We start from the raw sequence: 20,838 nt of genomic DNA, 5'->3' as shown, positions 1-20,838 counted from the left end.
GAAGAAGTGTTTTGGACTGATATGGGTAAGTGGTAGAAAAGAAGAAAGACGTATAGGGGAATGTGAAATATTAAAATAGGTGGCTATGATTCTATAAAGACTAAGCAATGATAGCATGAAGAAATAGGGTGTGCATAAATGTATTTTTATGAGAGGAGTAAGACAAATTAGAAAGCAAAAGGCAGTTGTTTAACAGGACATATAGGAAGAAAAAGATAATAAGGTGATAGTTGAGTTTGTATCTATAAACCGAACCTCATGACGTGACTGAGATCTTTTAAGAATCTCAAACATGCCTCCTATTACATCACAAGTCAATCTTTGTTATAACTCGCTTCGGCATGACCTAGTTCCCATGTTAAGCGCAGATCACAACAAAACTAAGCAAAATGCGAAATGCTATAAACGTCGGCACTATAGTTTAATAATCTCAATGCATCAAATGAAAATGTAAAGAAAACCACACACTACACAACATAAATTAAAATTGGTGTGATTTTAATTTTGTTTTATTACCCACACTTTTTCAACTATGGGAGTTGTTACGATTTTATTTTTCTTCAAGAAATGGCATAATGTGAGTTGAGTTCTGGTAATGATAAGTGTTTTTGATTTGTGGAACTTGGCTTAAATCAAAGATAAAATATTGAAGCAATTCCACACTACAAAAGTGCTGTGTGCGCAGGCGCATAACCTTTCATTTCAAACTCAATTGCTTTCGTCACTATCTTTTCTCTCCTATTTATTCAAATCCAGATAAGATGAGACCATAGTAAACTTAATTTTGTAGCACTGACAATGTAATATTTTAAAAATTAAATATGTGTTTAGTCTTTTGAATGTAGAATAAGAATTAGTTTATATCTCAAATTATATATATATATATTTTATTTCTAATGAATAAATAATTTTTTTAAAATTAATTCAGTTAAATCTTTTTACATTATATCTCAAATTATATATATATATATATATATATATATATATATATATATATATATTTTATTTCTGATGAATAAATAATTTTTTTAAAAATTAATTCAGTTAAATCTTTTTACGTAATGACATTTTAGATTGACTTATAACGTGTTAAATGATACAGAATAATGACATCTATTTATTTTTAAAGTTTATAAATCTAGATATATTAAAATTTGAGATAATAACAAATTTCAATTTTGTATTTAAGATTAACAACTACAAGCACATATATTTAAATAATACATCTTTTTTGTTATTAAAATTTATCGAAATATTCAAGTATATATGTCGTAAAGTTAATTTTATCATAATAGATTTAGTAAGCATTTGGACTTAACTATATTAAAAGAATTAATATCTAATTATGAAAAAAAAAACTTTCTAAACTATTATCAAGTACACATTCTATATGCCTAGTTAACGTGGAATCCAAGCGATCATTAATACAAAAATAATTGTATTTGGGTTAACTTCAGTTAGTCAGTTGGTTAGTTGATGAAAAAACAAATCAATTTTTATCTAACATGGTAAACAAGCTTTTATTTTGGTTCAAGATTTGTTATCAATCATATACTGATTTATATTATGTAGATAAAGAAATAACTGTACCTTTTAAATTAACCATGCTATAATTTTTATATCAAATTTGGTTTACCACTTTTCCATCATAAAAAATTCTTTACAAATTCCTAAGTCAAAATATAAAATTGTATTGCAGATTAGTCAGGTGATTTATAATAAAAGTGAACTTTTATTCTTAATATAGTATTAGAAACAGTAAAAAATTAGCCTAGATTAATATTAAAAATACAAATATTAATATTAATATTTATAATAATACTAACAATAATAATACTTATAATAATGTTACCAATGCTAATAATAATAATAATAATAATAATAATAATAATAATACTAGGTAATGCTACTACTGCTAACAATAATAATGCTAATAATATCATGACTAATACTACTAATACTAATACTAGTATTATTTCAAAAAAATAATACTAATTAATAATATTTAATACTAAATATAATAGTAAGAATAATACTAATAATAATAACAATACTAACACTAATAATAGTAATAATAATAATAATAATATTTATACTAATATTACTAGTGCTAATACTAATAATATTACTATTAATAATAATGATATTCTACTAATACTAATAATACTACTAATGTTAATGCTAGTAATAGTACTACTAATACTAATAATATCAGTATTAATAATAAAAATATATAGTTTGGAATCCTAAAATGGAAAATTATAGTTTTAGAAGTATTTCATTTGACAACCATTTTAATAATACAATAATATGATTTAAAATTTTTAATTTTAAAAAATATGATTAAAATATTAATATTCTAAGTGGTACAGTGTTATTTTTATCTTTGATAGTGTTCGTGTATTACGCCTCTTATTACATATCAACCATTATCGATAAATAAAAATTTTCCAAATAACAAAAATATTAATAATGTGAAAAATCAAGTCCATGAAAAATCAGATGCTTTATGAGTATAAAAAATAAACTAAAAGAAATAAGAATAGTGGGCATTGAAGGCCAAAAAACCAATAAAATTTACAGTTGTCAAAAGAGTGATTAATTTAAGAATTATTCACACACGCATATTACAACTTGTATTCTTTAAATAAATTATTTTATTTCATCGATAAAAATTGTGGAAAAATAATAAAATTATATAAATATAAATTCGATAAATAAAAAACTAATAATTAGCTTAATAAATTTTATATTCCATATTTAGATAAACATAAAAAAAATTGTGTTTATTAAACCACACCACCAAGAATTCAAATTGTCCTTTTTTTTCTCTGAGTAAGAAAAACAAGAAGTTGCTATGGTTTGAAAGGAAATTTAATTCATACGACCACGGTAAAAAAAAAATTAAATAACTTTTTTTTCATTAATATGTTTTTTAGTATTACTAAAAGGAAAATGCAAATAAACATAAGATAAATTCTCTTAATCTTACCGCGAGTACGCGTGATTTCTTTTTCACTCTCTCCGCTAATTAAATAATTACTATTTGAAAATACGTTATTGAAACACTGCAATAAGACAATAAAAGGAATAAATAGTAAAATTATTTTAAAAATATGCATCCGGCCAGACAACATGGCCTTGATTGATAATTGATTACAAACATTGTAACAGGATATCAATAATTGATATGGTAATTGATTACAGCTTGATACTATTAGTAATTGGAGTGTGACCTAATTTCTTATATCTAGATCATATTAGTTACATCTACAACACAATACCATATAATAATTTTTTTTATGTACTTCAGAGATATTATTGTCAATTGTTAATTAACAGTGATTTTAGCATTTAAAAAAGTTTTAGATAAATCAATGTAGGCGTAAGTTTTCGAAAATGTTATAATTTATTGATTTCTTTTTGAAAAAGTAGTAATAATACAAAATAAAACCGCTTTATTATTTTTATGAGAAAGTAAAATAAAATTTAATTTCTTCCTTCAATGTTTCTCCTCATCACTTGCCATATGTCACACATCTTCGTAGTCTTCACCTATTAATGGTCTTCCTGCTCATTCCACCATTAAGCATATGCCTTGCTGCCATTGATGCAGTTCCCTTTTACATTATTTCAAAAACATATCATTATAGTTTGTCTTTATTACTTATTTTATGTTATGCTTTATTAAGTTGGTCAATAATATTATCTCTAAATAAATTAACGAATTTGAGTCTCGGTGTTAAAAGAGATTAAACTTTTAAACATATTAATTCGCATATAATTTTACAGTTTATGTTAAAAAATAATCAATAATGTTACATTATATCATATCTATTTAAATAAGCTACATTACTGAATTAAAAAAAAAATGTTAAATGATATCCATAGCTTTAATATTTTAAAAGTAAATACGTGTTTAATCTGGGATAAATTTACCTGACTGGTTTCTATTTTGAGTGAGTATCTTTTCACCATTGCAATGATTGTAGATAATGACGATTTGATAGTGGAGTTAAGTAAGATGCATTTAGCCATTGAATAATGTTTATGTTATACTCTTTTTATCTTTTTAATTATTTTATTTGTCATGGAAAGAGATGTAGTAATTGTTCATGAACAGTTAACAGAAGAACCTGATACTAATTTAGGAATTATGACTTTGAAATAAGTTTAAAAAAATCTCCTAATTTAGATTTTTTAATCATTTAGAGTTAGGTTAGTAACCACAGGTAACTTAAAAAAAGGTGTTTCTTTTTCTCTTTTTATTAAGAAAACTGTAAAAATACAAATTTTGTATTTTCTTATAAAATTGAAGTTTATTAATAATATTTAAAAAAAAAAGACGAAAAGAAGTTTTTGTGGGTGGGACGATGGAAGCTCACTGGAAGTGCATGGGACTGCATTCACAGTATAAGATGTCAGGGAATAATATAATAATAATTCAGGAATTCAAAAACTTGCACAAGTGGCAGACAATTGGTGTGGAAGGATCATAGCGTCAACGGAATATTGAAAGGGGCTAATGACGTCATAATTCTAATGAATCCAAAAAATACCACTACTGCTTTTTTAATTATTAAAAATTCCAAATAAATCCAAATCAGCCAGTATTTAATGCCAAACTTCACCTGGAAGAAGAAACAGAAGAACTGCACACTCTTGAGAGTTTATGCAAATTTTGTTTGGTCACAACAAATAACTTCCTCGCTGCCCAAGATGCTAGCTTATTTGGAGCACTTCGTTCACGAAAAAGATGCTGAATCCAGGCAAGACGACGAAGTTGCCAGCCTCTCCAGAGCGCTTGAACTTCAAGCCAGTATCGACGAATTGGGTCCCACCGGAATCGCCAGTAAGGATTTCGGCGGCATCAAGTCCGTGAAACCCTTGGCCATGATCAGGCCTTCCTCGGCCGTCGACGTGGCCAGAGTGGTGAAAGCCGCCGCGGCGTCTCCGAGTCTGACGGTGGCGGCGCGGGGGAACGGGCACTCGGTGAACGGGCAGGCCATGGCGGAGAAGGGACTGGTCCTCGACATGCGTGCCTTGGAGGAGCCTTTTGAGATTGTCTGGATAGAAGGCACGGCCTACTTGGACGTTTCGGGAGGGGCATTATGGGAAGACGTCCTTAAACGCTGCGTTTCGGAGGTCGGACTCGCTCCGAGGTCGTGGACTGACTATCTCGGTTTAACAGTGGGTGGAACGCTGTCCTATGCCGGCGTCAGCGGGCAAACCTTCCGTTACGGTCCTCAGACATCCAACGTAACGGAATTGGAAGTTGTGACTGGCAAAGGCGAAACGCTGTGCTGCTCCCCGACACAAAACTCTGAACTTTTCTTTGGTGCCCTCGGCGGCTTAGGACAGTTGGGTATTATTACAAGGGCTAGGGTCGTTCTTCAACAAGCTCCAGATATGGTGGAAAAAGAATTTACTTATTATTCATTTTAACCATTTTATGTTTTTGTTTTTTTCTTTTTTTAAAAATGTTTTGCTTGGTGTGATTTGATGAATTAGGTGAGGTGGATAAGAGTGGTTTACTCTGAATTTGAGGAGTATGCTGGGGACGCAGAGTTGCTGGTGGAGGAAGTAGAGGAATGTTTTGATTACGTGGAAGGGTTCGTTCTGGTGAACAGTGATGACCCGGCCAATGGATGGCCCACGGTGCGATTGGACCCGGAACAAGTGTTCGACCCGATTCATATTCCTTCCAATGTTGGCCCTGTTTTATATTGCTTGGAACTGGGTCTTCATTATGGTAAAGCGGATGATCTTTCCCGTGGCCGTGTGGATATGGCAAGTACCTAATATATCCTGTTAGTTATTTTGTGATCTGCTTTATGCGGGTTCCTTGTTGATGCAATAGGTTTGCCATTTGTGATGGGTTGAGAGGGGGGGCAATCAATGACTGAGTTTTGACCTAGGTGGTTGCTAAGGGGTTATGTGGTTAAAAGCATGCATAACAGGCATTGAGTACTGTAATATGTGGGCCCGTGTAAAAAGTCAATATAAGCAGAGTTAAATAAACATGACTCACATGAAATTTAGCAATGGAGGAGGGTAGTGTTAAAGCATGTGTGTTGTCCGGGGGTTCGGGCTCACTGGGTTGGTTCTAATCCTTTTTTTTAGGAGTGTTATGATTAAAAACTTGTCTCACAAGGTGAAAATGGTTGCTGAAAACTGACGATACCCCAATGATGTATCTTCCATTCCAATGGATTTTCTGACGACGAATATAAAAAAGCTATACCATAGTTTAAATGACCGTAGAAACTGAGTGTACTTGACCTGTTTCTGCTGCTGCTTCTGCTTCTGTTTCTGCCTGTGCCTCCTTATCATTATTGTCACAAGGTGTCACTTTCGTAATAGGGAGCATCCCATTGTGGCTAAAATGGTAATGTAACATCACTAGCTGCTCCATAGCGCTGATCATTGAGATCTCGCTGACGTTAGGGTCCCCACACTTCCACAAATAGCCAAAAGCCCATCATTTTCTGGAATCTCAAAACGTCAATTACTATATCATCCCTTAAATACAGTACAATACAATAAAATCCAACTCAATATTCCATCTTCCGTATGTGTTATGCTGTTGCGTTGCTCCTCTAACTAAAACTAACTCCGGTGTAGGATGTGGATCGATTGCTCGGACGGCTGCGATTCATTCCGGGTCTCAAGTTCCAGACGGATGTGAGCTACACGGAGTTTTTGCTTCGTGTAAAGCGCGTGGAGGAGCACGCAAAAGCCAGCGGCACCTGGGATGCGCCTCATCCTTGGCTGAATTTGTTTGTGTCCAAGTCCGACATTGTTGATTTCGATCGTGAGGTGTTCAAGAAGATTCTCAAGGACGGCGTCGATGGCCCCATTTTAGTCTACCCCCTCTTGCGAACCAAGTACGTACATCCTTCCCTTCTTCCTCCTTCATCCACTATAAGACAATATATTAGTTAAAAAAAAAAAAAAACAACCTTTACTCTTCTTCTTTTAATATCCAAAAATGCCTGTGATGCATCTTTAACCGATGAGTGATTGAGAGGATTATGTAAAAAAAAGACGAAAATATTCAAGAGTCGTCCAAGCAGAACACGTGTGAAGAACGTGGGCCAGGTCCCACCGTGTGACATGTTGGCCTCGAAAATGAATAACCTGAGCCCCTTCTTTCTTTCGCACGATGTGTGATGGGTGAGCTGAGCTTGCCGAACCCTGATTCAAACAGGGTCGTTAAGATTTTGAGTGTGAGTATGAAATATCTGTTACTACTTGAGGTCAGCCACAATGGGACCCCTACAGGTAACCATCTATTGTACCATATCTTGGTCGTCAATCGAAAATCATAAGCTCTTCATTGTGATGGTTGTACCATCTTACTCCCTGCTCCTCCGTACCCTATCGCACCCCTTCCTCTTACCTCCACGATGCATACGCCCACCCTTATAGGTTGTTGTTGCAGGTCTGTTAGGTTAGCGAATGAGCAACGTATGCACCTGTACGGATGTACCTCTGCATGGTGCTAAGATACGGTGGGGCCCGCTTGACAACAATCCTGCTTCTTTTTATTATTACAGACTTTGTATATATTAATTTGTTGCATCGAGAGTGTATGCTTGTGGGTGATCTGAGAGGGTAAAATGGGAAATGTGAGATGTGGGAAATTCTCTCTGGAACTGTGAATTGAAATAAATATCAATTGATTCCAAGCAATGTAGCTGTCTTAGTGAGTGTTACTGATCGAGAATCGACAAGGATATTTGTTCGGCAAAGCGGATAACTGTGATTCCGGAATTGTATGGGTTCTATATACGAGATTTAAAGTTTGATGGTGCTTTTCGTGGGGGAGGAATTTGGTTCTTCGAGGGTCCCCATGAACACTGTGGATGCGGATGAGGAGGAGGATGTATAATCTCGATCACAGGCTGAAGTCAATTGACCTCATGCATTAATTGAACATAAAAATTTATTTATATTACCATATATATATATATATATATATATATATATATATATATATATATATATATATATATATATATATATATATATATATATATATATACCTGTTATGTATGTTGTCTAAATAGTGATTTCAACCGAGGAAGAACAATGACAAAAATTAAGGCCTTTTTATTACTGTTTTTCAAATAAAACAGGTGGGATAATCGTCAGTCGGTGGTGGTGCCTGACAGTGACATCTTCTACATAGTAGCCTTGCTCCGATTCAGCCCACCACCTCCAAAGGGTCCACCACCCGAACTCTTGGTGGCGCAAAACAACGAGATTATTCAGTTCTGCACAAGCAGAGGCCTTGATTTCAAGCTATACTTTCCTCACTACCACTCTCGGGAGGATTGGATGAAACACTTTGGGAAACAATGGACCAGATTTGTGGAACGAAAGGCCAATTTTGATCCCATGGCTATCCTTGCGCCAGGACAGAGAATTTTCTCCAGAACCTCTCAACCTCGTCCTATCACATAACTAGATCATTTAAGAATACCTGTCATCATTGTAATTTGTAACCTTCTTTCCCTTTATTATATTTTTCTTTCCCTACTTTAATTTGGTGGCAGTGTATTGTAAGGAAAATATCTAGGGCAAATTATTTTGGGGTTTGGTATTTGACGCATCTATTAATGATTTGACGGTCGATCAGATCACATCTAAATATACACACAAGTAAATGGCATCGAAACCTAGGTACACGAGTTGATGAAGAAAAGTGATATTGGAGTACCAAAAGAAGATGAAAAAGTATAATGTGGGTGATGCATGAGACGTAAATGCAAAGCTTAATTGGTTAGCGTCATTTTCATCTTAGCCATTATGTGAAGCAAATTAGCAAAGTAGCAAAGTGCAATTGTGAACCAGTCCTTTTTCCTTTGGTCCAGTTGGAATTTCATCTTGGAGAACCTATAACAATCATCAATATGGACCGTCCACGAATAATACACTATATATATCTATACCTCTTATTCGGGACAGTTTTAACTGATGTTGATGTTTCAGTTCCAAGCTTTTGTCTGTCCTTAATTTGTTCTCTTCATCAGAAGCTTTCAGATATATACCATAATTACGTTTCTCTTCCGTTCAAACTTTAACTCAAACCTATCATTTTAAATCATGTTTGCACATTAAAACTATAGAATTTCATAAAACTTTCAAACGCACCATCAACAATAAATATTTATCATTTCTATATGACTCAATCTGAATAAAATATGAAACGGGTTATCATCTTTTAATTCAATTGTCGTCGTTCAAAGAACTTACCCATTCTTGTCTTTACAATTTCTCCTTTAAATTGTTTAGACATGATATTTCTTCTTCTGCAGAAAAAATAATTAGGTATGTATTATAGTTCTATATGTGTTCATTAATTTGATTTTGTGAAGTAAATAGGTAGTATTTTGAAATCTTACTGTTAGACAATGTGATTAAAATTTGTACTCATTGAGTAGGACTCCACAACATGTTGTAAAATAAAAAAGTGTTCTTTGACATGATCAAAAGTAAAGTTTGTGTAAAATTTAACTTATATGATATATACAAAACATATTTCAATAAATAAAAAATAAAAATAACGAAATTACCCTTAATGGTAATATTGATACAAAAGGATATTTGCGAATAAAATATTTGTTGGTAACAAATATTTTCAAATATTAAAATTAAGAAAAATTAATAAATAAGTAAAACAATATTCTTTAACGATGATTATTTTTACTAATGTTATTATTATACTTTTTGTTTCTGTTACCGTTACTTTTATCGTTATCATTATTGTTATCTTTATCGTTAGTGTTACCATTACGTTACTGTTGTCATCATCGTTGTTGTTGTCATTATCGTTATCGTTACTGTTGTCGTTGTTGTTAATGTTGTCATTATCGTTACGTTACTGTTATTGTTACTGTTACGATTATCGTTGTCGTTACTGTTGTCGTTGTCGTTGCCGTTACCGTTACTGTTACCGCTACCGTTACCATTATCGTAGTCATTGTCGCTACTGTTATCGTTGTCATTACCGTTGTTGTTGTCATTGTTGTTACCGTTAGCGTTGTCGTTACTGTTGTGATTGTGGTTGTCGTTATCGTTGTCATTTTCGTTGTTATTACCGTTGTCGTTGTCGTTATCGTCATAGTTGTCATTACTGTTATCTTTACCATTACCATTATTGATATTGTTGTCGTTGTCATTGTCGTTACTGTTGTCGTTGTCGTTACCGTTACAATTATCGTTATTATTGTAGTTATCGTTATTATCCTTTATCGTTATTGTTGTCGTTGTCGTTCCTGTAACTTTTGACGTTTCATTCCTCGAATTCAACCCCTAAGATAAAGCTACGTCAGGTTCGATCAAAACCATTTGATGCGAAATATCATTTCGCACTACAAGGAAATCATTGTGAAGTTGAGAAAGACCCCTTATTAATGCTTTATTGTTTCTGATAAAGTGATCATCAAGTCGGCAGCCCAAAACAAAGCCTATCCAAGTCGGTAGCATTGAGTTTGTCTAAGTAAAAAACACAAAGTAAAGATTATCCTTTGTTGACAACACTCATACAACCCAACCAAACAACCAATCCACTTGTAAATGTTAAAAGTCAGCCAGAACCTAGTCAAGAGGTCACTCATTACCACAATGAGCACCTATCATATGCTAATCAAACTCCTAAGACTAAGGGACTTATGTGCCTACCTCATTCAATATATGTGTTAAAGAATGTGGTCCAACAAAGTCCAATAAGTCTCATGGTCTTGGAATAGATCCAATATAGGTTTATTGAAGCAAATATTCACATAAAGATAATCATAGCAAATCTCATCAGTTTGATCATATCGTGATATTATTATTGTTATTCACAACAAGGTACAATGTTATTGTTATTATTGTTACATATGAGGTAAATATTTATTTTATTTATATTATTTAATATCGCATTACCAATTTTATAACATGAACCGTAAGACCCAAATACCCTATAACAACATATGGTATTTTTCATATAATACTCACTCTTACACTAATATTCATTCTCTCTTACTTATAAAGATTCAAAGTTTTTACTGATTTGAACATCAGAGAATCTTTTTCATATGAATCTTCCATGTATTTCAATCCTTAAGAAATACACGTTAGATTCTTTAATCCACTCAAATCCTACTACCTATTCTAAAGACCGTACTCATATCAAAATAATGTATATTATTTTTTTAAACCTTGTAAAGTTTATAATTTCAATATTCATAACTATAATTATAATTGTAACAAGATTTTCATAATAATGTAACAAAATATTCATAATATAGTAATAAAAAAATGACAAAAATAACATTTTTCTTAATGAAGGTTTGTGCTTTTAGAATGCGAAAATACACTTAATTTAGTAATAATGTAGATCACACGATGAATTCTTTATATCTAAAAAAATTACATCGTATCGTACCATTCAATACTACGAGTCTAATTTCTAATATTTAAATTAAAAATTAAAAATCAAATACATTTTTATATTTTGAAACATTAAAAATTGTATGGGTTACTTTCTTTAATAAGTAAATAAAAAAACAAGAAATAGACAATTTTAGAATTTGTCTTCCTTGATTTGTTAACTAGGCATGTTATCTTGTGTATACTTTTAGGCTTTTGCTACTTACACTTCCTATACGTTTATTTACAATCCTTTTTTGTTTTTATTTTGATCACCATTTTTTTTTCATATAAAAAAATTACAAATCCTACACTCCACTGTTAGCAATGCTCTTCGGCTGTCATTTGAATCCTTTCTACCAATTTTCTATATTTTTCTTGAAATGTATAAAATTCACTTTGTTCTTTTTCAATATAATTATATTAACACGATTGTTGTTATAAAATATTTTATCAATTTATTTATTTATTCTGTGGACACAAAACTGAGGTGTTTTTTCAATAAAGAGAAAATGTAGATTTATAATGTGAGCTGATTAGGTAATTTTACAAAAGAATAGGAAACTGAAAGTGAACTTAGAAAGTCTAGGAAATGTAAATAGCAAAAGCATTATTTTATTTGTAATTTATTGGGGTTGGGCTAGTTGCTAGTAATTGCGTATTGACCGAATACTTTAATGGGCTGATCTTTGGGAGGAATAAAGGCAGTTACTTCCCTTTTATAAAAGTTCGAGATAATTATAACTATTGAAAATAAAATTATTTTTTTTATATTCTTTATTTAATTTAACAATTAATTAAATGAAAATTTAGGTGGCATAATTGACTATGTTTTAGTAGAATTACCCTCCATCTAATGACAAAGAAATGTTAGGCTTGGTTGGTTTAGAGATGAATTTCGTTTGAAAGATAAAACTTGAACATAGGCTAATTTATTTTCACTCCACTCTTTGGTACATGTTTGTTTGTTCACAATTCTAAAACACGAATTATTAATTAAAGGATTCAAATTTAAATTCCAGAAGATAAACATAATATTCACATTTTTACGCTTGATAAAATTGATTAAAATTGCAATGATTTAAAAAATATGTATAAACTAGTTAACAATATAACTTATAAATATAAGTAGACTGTATTTATGCTTAAAATATGCACTTTTTTTAAATGGAAAATGTACTAAATAAACTTATAAAAATAAGTAGAGTATTTACTAAAATTACAATAAAAACCTATATAGAACTTCTTTCTCTAGACATCCTATTAATGATTCCATTGATAAATGAATCTATGTAAGAAATCTTCGTGTTACTGTTGATTGTTTTGGTGGAACCTACTTGTCATTGTATAAGGAATCCTCATGTCATATCTTAACTTTAGTGAATTTTTTGTATATAAAAGCCCAAATTAAATCAGCAAAAGAATTATTATTCTTTTTGCAAAATAATGGACAAACCAAGGATCTATCTATGGAGTGATATTTTGCAAAAAAATAAATTCAGTAAAAATTTGATTTTTTTTAATAAATTTTCAATTTGTTCTTAACGTATAATAGATATCATACCGTCTAACATAAAACAGTTCAGTCAATTACAATTTTGAGAGTCCAGTCTAATTTATTTGAACACTTGAAACAATAAATAAAGTCCATGACACCTCTTGAACAAAAAGACAATAATGTACGGACAAGAGTGAAGGAAACACATAATTGAATTATCTTAAAGTTGTGGATAATTGGCCAATCCAACAAAAATATTTTGTTGTTCACCGTGGGACTAAAAAACATTTTTAAACTCACATGATGACCATAAGGAACATGACAAGTAACATTGTTTTAGAGGAGACTTCAATCGACCAGATGGATGCTAAGGAGATGATGATGAGCATGTAGAAGCAAATGGATGAAATGCATAAGAGGTACGAGGAGGAGTTAATAATCATGCATGTTGAGAATGTAGTCATTCAACAAGGACGGGGCATGAAGAGTTTCGTGCATTCCAACCTGACCCTACTAGGATTAACTAAACAATCACATGATGAATTTGACCACATGGCTTGGAGAGCATTTGTGGAACAAGCAAATATCGTAACTCGTCCATAATGATGGTAGATACCATTGAGGAATGTGTTGTTATACAAGACAAAATAAAAGAGCTTATTTGAGTAGGACACTTAAATAAGTTCGTGAAAGTTAAACACTCTAAAAGAAGTCTTTCCTGTAAATGCAGTTCGCTAAGGAGTTGTTCACCTTGAAGGGAAACTAAGATATACGATCAACATAGAAAGATGATATATAAATAGAGTCGCATCCAAAATAAGAATTGAGTATAGATCGTGAACAAAAAACCATATTGGACACCATTCAAAAATACCCAATCAACCTTAACCTAATGTTTCATTTGACAAAACAATATAAACATACCGTGAGAGTGAAAGTCAATCAAATTAATTGCAAACTAATAATTTTAAATGAAACTAATGGTTTTAGTCTTATTATAATACTTGAATCACATTTAGAGGAACTTTTTTCTCATAAACTAGCAGTTATTTGAATCCTTGATCAGAATATGAAATGACTTTTGTATTTATATCATTTACTTTTTATTAATATTAATATAGAACTCTAAACTTTATTATCTATGTAATTACTTCTTAAACAAAAGAAATGAGAAAAAATCTACCCGAAATCTCTTAAACATCACATTACGAAGCCATTATCATATCTTATCGTATTAAACATGTCTTTAATGTATTAAATTTGTGTAATAAAATAGTGAAAAAACACAATAAAGCGATATAATTGAATGCATGACAATAGACATAATAGAAAAAATGGTAGCTTGTTTGTGTGAAAAGGAGTAACATGGTAAGTAAATCAGTGTCTATTTTGTAGATTGTTATGGAAGAATTGGAAGCAGGAGAGTCCCATTAAATGATGAATGTTAATGGAGTCTTTCTTTATTGTCTTCAAAATTGAAATCAGAAATAAAAATGCTCATCTCATCAAGACAAGACATCATCCTTTGGTTGGTTCCCATTACCACCACTTTTGTAGACGCAAAAAGAGACAACAACCACTAAGCACCCCTTTTCAAACTCAACACGCCGAACCAGAATTTTAAATTCAAAACAATAAAATAAATAAATAATAAATTAAATAATAAAATACACAAATAAATAAACAAACAATAAATATCAGGTTAAACGCCGTCGTCTACATCGTGCAATCTCTGATTAGTAAACTAGCTTTCCGCAAAGAAGAGAAAGAAACACAAGACTTCTCAGGAACCAAAATCGCAACAACGTATCCGATCGGATCCATTCCTTCATATAGCTCTTGAGTGTGTCCAATTTCCACATTTTGCGGAATAGAGAAACAAACTGTCTGTCAAAACCGCCATCGCCCTAGGGTTTCTCGCGAAATGTGCGCGATCGAGACCTAGGGTTTATGAGGCGTTAACTGTTGCTGCTCCTGCATAAGCTTCAAGCGTCGTCGTTTCTATTCTCTTCCCGCGGGACCCATTTTACCAAACCACGCTTTCATTCTGTTGATTGAGTGCATGGAGAGGTTTTCGTCTTACAGGCGTCGTTCTGACGGAGAGGGCAGTTCCGCTTCAGCCGAGGACAATCGCCGGAAGCGCGCCAGAGTTTATTTTGATTTCGAGTGAGTTTGAGTGCGAGTCGTTGGCATTGGGCATTCTTTATCTTTAAGACATGGTGTTTTTCTCTAGGGTTATGTTACGATTGATGTCCATTTTTGATTTTGGACAATTGGAAAATGCATGTGGGACAAGAATGTTATCGCATTATCGAGAAATTTGGTGGTGTATTGATGTTCGTTTTTAATTTTTTTTTTTTGCAGTGGCGCTCATTCTGCGATTGCGGGTTCTTCGAATGTTGGGAAATCCAGTGCATCTGCCGAATATGGGGATTATAATGATATTCAGGGATCGTCTGTTCAATCCAACGATGATGCTTTGCGGTTGATGTCTTCTGGTGAGGGGAGTAACTTTGATGAAGGAGATGACAGTGACATCGCAAATGTAGATGATCTAGTAAACAAGATGGATCTTACGGATGATTTGTTGCACATGGTATTTACTGTTTGTTGCTAATGGTTTGAAAATTGGAATTCTATGCTTACCCGTTCTCCTTGTAATCTAGGTTTTCTCCTTTTTGGATCACTCCAATCTCTGCAAAGCTGCCAGGGTTTGTAATCAGTGGAGAATTGCTAGTGCTCACGAAGACTTCTGGAAGAGTTTGAATTTTGAAGATCGTAACATATCTGTTGAGCAATGTGAGCCTGAGAATATATTTCATAATAAATTGTTATCTGTAAATATTTGGTGCCTTGTAGCGTTCAAATATGGTTAGTGGAAATAATGCTGTGTCCCTCGTAATCCTGTAAATGTGCTGATACAATGCTTGTGTCTGTGTAGTCGAGGACATCTGTAGGCGTTATCCTAAAATCGCAACAATCCGCTTGTCCGGTCCTCCCTCTTACCAGCTTGTCATGAAGGCCGTCTCTTCGTTAAGGTTGGTAGCTTCTTCGGTATTTGGGTTCTCAGTTATGTTACCAGTGATTCATTTTCATTCTTTATAACTGTTTTCAGAAATCTTGAGGCTTTAACGTTGGGAAGAGGAAATATAATGGATAGTTTTTTCCATGCTTTGGCTGATTGTTCTATGTTGAGGAGACTGAGCATCAATGATGCTGTACTTGGCAGTGGTATTCAGGAAATATCAGTTAATCACGACAGACTGTGTCATCTTCAGTTGACTAAGTGCCGTGTGATGCGTATAGCTGTCAGGTGAATAGGTTTAGTGGTTAGCGCACATTTAGCTGTATTTTTACCAGTGAACTCAAATGTGATTGCTTATTCTTTTCCAGGTGCCCACAACTCGAAACCATGTCCTTGAAGCGCAGTAACATGGCTCAGACTGTACTCAACTGCCCCCTTTTGCAAGAGCTTGATATAGGGTCTTGCCACAAACTTCCTGATTCTGCTATTCGATCAGCTGTGACATCATGCCCGCAATTAGTTTCTTTGGACGTGTCTAATTGTTCATGTGTTAGTGATGAAACATTAAGGGAGATAGCCCAGAATTGTGCCCACCTTAGTTTTCTTGATGCATCATACTGTCCAAATGTATCCCTAGAGGTATATTTTGAGTCTATAATCACTTTTTGCCTATATAGATCCAATCTTCCTTATTTTGACATGCTTTTTCCCCTCCTATTTGAAAGACTGTTCGACTGCCAATGTTAACAGTTCTGAAGCTACACAGTTGTGAGGGCATCACTTCAGCTTCAATGGCTGCAATAGCTTATAGTTCCATGTTGGAGGTGTGTGATTTGTCCATGATGCTGATGTTAATGTCTTACTTCTCTGGCAAGACTTGCAAATGAGAAATGATGTTACTGCTTTTGTAGGTTTTGGAGCTTGATAATTGTAGCCTATTGACATCAGTGTCTTTAGATCTTCCTCGCTTGCAGAACATTAGATTGGTTCATTGTCGCAAGTATGGCCACCTTTGCTTCTTGTCATATTTTTTTAATGCTTCTATTAACCGTATTACCGAGTATTTCCTTTTCTAATTTATTTCTTAAAACTATTTTTCTTGTCAGATTTGCCGATTTGAATTTGATGACCCTAATGCTGTCTTCTATCTTGGTGTCCAATTGTCCTGTGCTCCATCGTATAAACATCACATCAAATTCACTTCAAGTATGTCATAATTATCATGTCCTTCATTTTATGTTCCCATACTTGTCTATACTGTAATGGATTAAAGGGCAGAATTTTGGCAATGCAGAAATTAACTATACCGAAGCAGGACAGCTTAACCACATTGGCTTTGCAATGCCAATCTTTGCAAGAAGTTGATCTCTCTGAATGTGAATTTTTGAATAACTCTGTATGCAATGTTTTTAATGATGGTGGGGGCTGTCCAGTGTTGAAATCATTAATTCTCGATAACTGTGAGGTATATTTTAATCATTTGGTGTTCATTTTCCCTATTTTTTCTTGTGCATGATCTACACCACTTGTATAATCAACTAATGAGGGTCACATATTTTATATAATTTTTTTCCACGTCTTTTCCTGTATATCTCCATAATGCCATGTTGTGAATTTTGCCTATGGAGTTTTTGCCTGTAATTTTGTTGATTATTTTTTTCTTTTAAATTCTAATGTACGGTGTTTTGATGAATTCAGAGTTTGACATCGGTTCAATTCATCAGTACCTCTTTAATCTGTCTTTCACTTGGTGGTTGCCGAGCAATAACTAATCTTGATCTCACATGCCCTAATCTAGAGAAACTTGTATTGGATGGCTGTGATCATTTGGAAAGAGCGTCATTTTGTCCTGTAAGTGGTATTGGTTTTATATACTGTTTGCATAGGATCAAACTTGTTAGTTCTTTATGTATTTTTATTTAAATATTTGACATACTGCTAAATCAATAATCACGACTACTGAAGATTGATATGAACTACAAAATATGAAGTCTTCTGCTTGTTTGTTTTCCTGACTGCGTTCTTCAAGCTATAAAGCTTGTAAGATATCTAGGTTTTGCTCCCCCGTAGAAAACATTTCTGTTTTGCATGAGATGAACTTCTGTTAATATGATTTACATAAGCTGTAGGCTAAGTATTTTCTTTTCATGCCTCACTTGTCAGGTTGGTCTTTCATCTCTCAATTTAGGAATATGCCCAAAATTGAGTACACTCAGCATTGAAGCACCTTATATGGTTTCACTTGAGTTGAAAGGATGTGGTGTACTATCTGAAGCATTCATTAATTGTCCACTCTTAACATCTCTCGATGCTTCCTTTTGCAGGTCATCTATACATTATTTTCCTATTTATCCTTTGTAAAACATTTGTTAATGGTTTTCTCTGAACATCTCTAGACTCTTTTTTCTGCAATGCTGATTGACTTTTTACTGTTTGGAATTACAGCCAACTAACTGATGACTGCTTGTCTGCTACAACTGTCTCATGCCCACTGATTGAGTCATTGATACTGATGTCATGCCCATCAATTGGTTCAGACGGTCTTCGATCTTTATTTTGTCTTCCAAATTTGACTGTTCTTGACTTATCATACACTTTCTTGGTGAACTTGCAACCTGTTTTTGATTCTTGTTTACAGCTAAAGGTTAGAGTTTCCATAGCATGGTTTCTTATTCTTGTACATTCTTTTAATCACGAGTATTGCTAATGAGATGGGTTTAGAACAATCATACCTTTTTTTTATAATCAGTAATTTGTACTGTTATCACGGTATCATATTCCCATAATTCCAATCTGTCTTTTCCCTTTCGTTTCATTATTGATAATTTGGCATTTTATATTAGTGTTATTTTTTTTAGTATCTTCATTTGCTGATAGTGCTACTTTTTTTTTCTCCTGTTTCATGAAGGTGTTAAAGCTGCAAGCATGCAAATATCTCACTGAAACATCACTTGAACCACTTTACAAAGGAGGGGCTTTACCAGCACTTCAGGAGTTAGACTTGTCTTATGGAACTTTCTCTCAGTCAGCCATAGATGAGCTTCTTGCTTGCTGCACAAACCTCACTCATGTGAGCTTGAATGGTTGTTTGAATATGCATGATTTGAATTGGGGATGCAGTTGTGGGCAGAGTAAGAATTTGCCTGCTGCGAACACCCTATCAAGGGCAAGTTCTAATGAGAATGTTCCTGAATTAAGTGAGCAATCCCCTCGCTTGTTGCAAAACCTTAATTGTGTTGGATGTCCAAATATTAGGAAGGTTGTCATTCCATTGAGGGCAAATTGTTGTCATTTGTTAATTTTAAACCTTTCGCTCTCCGCGAATTTGAAAGAGGTTGATGTTACTTGTCTCAACCTATGCTTTCTTAATTTAAGGTATGGTTGGGTCTGCAATAAATGTGTGTTGGTTTCTATCCATCTCATATCAGATATATGTTAACGTTTTTTATTTCTCTTTTCAGCAATTGTTCCTCTCTAGAAATTTTGAAGCTAGAGTGTCCAAGATTGACTAGTCTATTCCTTCAGGTATTAAGTCTTCCCTGCTAATTTTAATCTGTTACAAGTTTTGAATATTGACGCTTCAGTGCTGTCTTGTCCTTTTTTTTAGATATGCTTTACTATATATATTATTTAATATATATTAAGTAACAAGTAAATATACTTTATTATATATATTATTTAATATATATTACGTAATATGTAGGTTATCTTTTCTGCACTGCAGCATTCATCAACCATCATTTTTACCTTGTGAAATTTATTGAAATGTTTGAAGGATTCCCCTGCTCTGTGTCACTGATTTTATCTGTTACATATTTACTTCTTTTGTCTTGGATTGTCTTTCTCCTTGCAAACCTTATATAATCTAGTGTTTCCCTGTTTAAAGGTTTCTTACGAACTCTAGAGGGTTGGATAAATCTTTTATGGAATCATGTTCGGATTTGAGATTGGCTTTTTGTGCTCCGCCGGAAATTTAGCTTGTTAGAAATGTATTTAGTATATTGTATTAGGATCCAATTTCAAGGTAATTGACACGAGTCTTTCCTTGGAATTATAAGATTGTAGTGTAGGATTTTTATGTTTTGAATAGGTAATTTTGGTAGTGTGGTTCTTATCATATTTTCATCAATTTAATTTACCATCCAAATCTTGAAGGTCCCCCTTGTCAATTTGTGTCAAACCTTCGTTTCATTAAACTTTTCTATCTTTTTTATATTTTGGGTTTTCAGTCTTGCAATGTTGACGAGGAAGCTGTTGAAGCTGCTATATCGAAATGCAATATACTGGAGACTCTTGATGTTCGCTTTTGTCCAAAGGTGATAGGGAACTCAGTTTTCTGTTATATTTTCCTTAATCACTTTGCCTGTTGTCTGATGCTTTTAGCCATTTAACCTTTTCATACGTAATGATGGAATAATGCTTAACTAATACTTTTGGTCATGATCTTCATGGGGGCTTCGTAGATAAGCTCAATGAGCATGGGAAGATTACGCACAATTTGTTCGAGTTTGAAGCGTATATTCAGCAGTTCGTCAACTTTGTTACCTTGATCAAGGATCAGTTTTTCCTAGTGGATTGAAGGAGCGCTTGGTAATAAATCTATTATTTCATCGTGTTTTTGTAAATGGCTAAAATTTAAATTTGCTTGTTTGTTTTGCATATGGAAATCAGTTCTATTTTTGTTGCAATAATTTATATTTATTCTACTTGCTATTCTTGTAAATCAACATTTCAAATTTCAAACGAATCCGCGTTGAAGAATACGGGTATATTTGACTTCTGTATTTTATTTTAAATATTGTTTTCTAAAAAAATTACATTATTCGTCAATCAATTTATCACCGATATTTATGTCTGAATTATTTTCAAAATTAGTATTTAAAAAAGAAAGTGA

The 20,838-nt window shown here is 33.0% G+C and overlaps 2 protein-coding genes across 2 annotated transcripts; both read left to right on the top strand.

The window, feature by feature from the left end:
* The first annotated feature begins 4,623 nt into the window (after positions 1-4,623).
* Positions 4,624-9,075, top strand: CKX7 (cytokinin oxidase 7). Its single transcript, XM_047298946.2, has 4 exons — positions 4,624-5,412; positions 5,512-5,790; positions 6,625-6,887; positions 8,142-9,075. The coding sequence occupies exons 1-4, from the start codon at positions 4,720-4,722 to the stop codon at positions 8,467-8,469; spliced, it is 1,563 nt and encodes a 520-aa protein (XP_047154902.2). The 5' UTR covers positions 4,624-4,719; the 3' UTR covers positions 8,470-9,075.
* Positions 9,076-14,623: 5,548 nt separating this feature from the next.
* LOC124826180 (F-box/LRR-repeat protein 15-like) lies at positions 14,624-20,713 on the top strand. The gene is made up of 17 exons (XM_047298947.2): positions 14,624-15,085; positions 15,284-15,515; positions 15,586-15,718; positions 15,861-15,957; positions 16,035-16,232; positions 16,313-16,583; positions 16,670-16,768; positions 16,856-16,944; positions 17,051-17,150; positions 17,239-17,409; positions 17,643-17,795; positions 18,108-18,268; positions 18,390-18,588; positions 18,853-19,319; positions 19,406-19,469; positions 20,174-20,260; positions 20,408-20,713. Exons 1-17 carry the CDS (start codon positions 14,982-14,984, stop codon positions 20,492-20,494), a joined length of 2,712 nt encoding a protein of 903 aa, XP_047154903.1. The 5' UTR covers positions 14,624-14,981; the 3' UTR covers positions 20,495-20,713.
* Positions 20,714-20,838: the final 125 nt, after the last annotated feature.

The sequence above is a fragment of the Vigna umbellata genome, chromosome 2 (assembly GCF_029865625.1).
Source record: "Vigna umbellata cultivar VRB3 chromosome 2, Vumbellata_1.0, whole genome shotgun sequence".
Classification (NCBI taxonomy): domain Eukaryota; kingdom Viridiplantae; phylum Streptophyta; class Magnoliopsida; order Fabales; family Fabaceae; genus Vigna; species Vigna umbellata.
The sequence above is the reverse complement of the archived record's forward strand: the minus strand, read 5'-3'. Positions and strand labels throughout refer to the sequence as shown.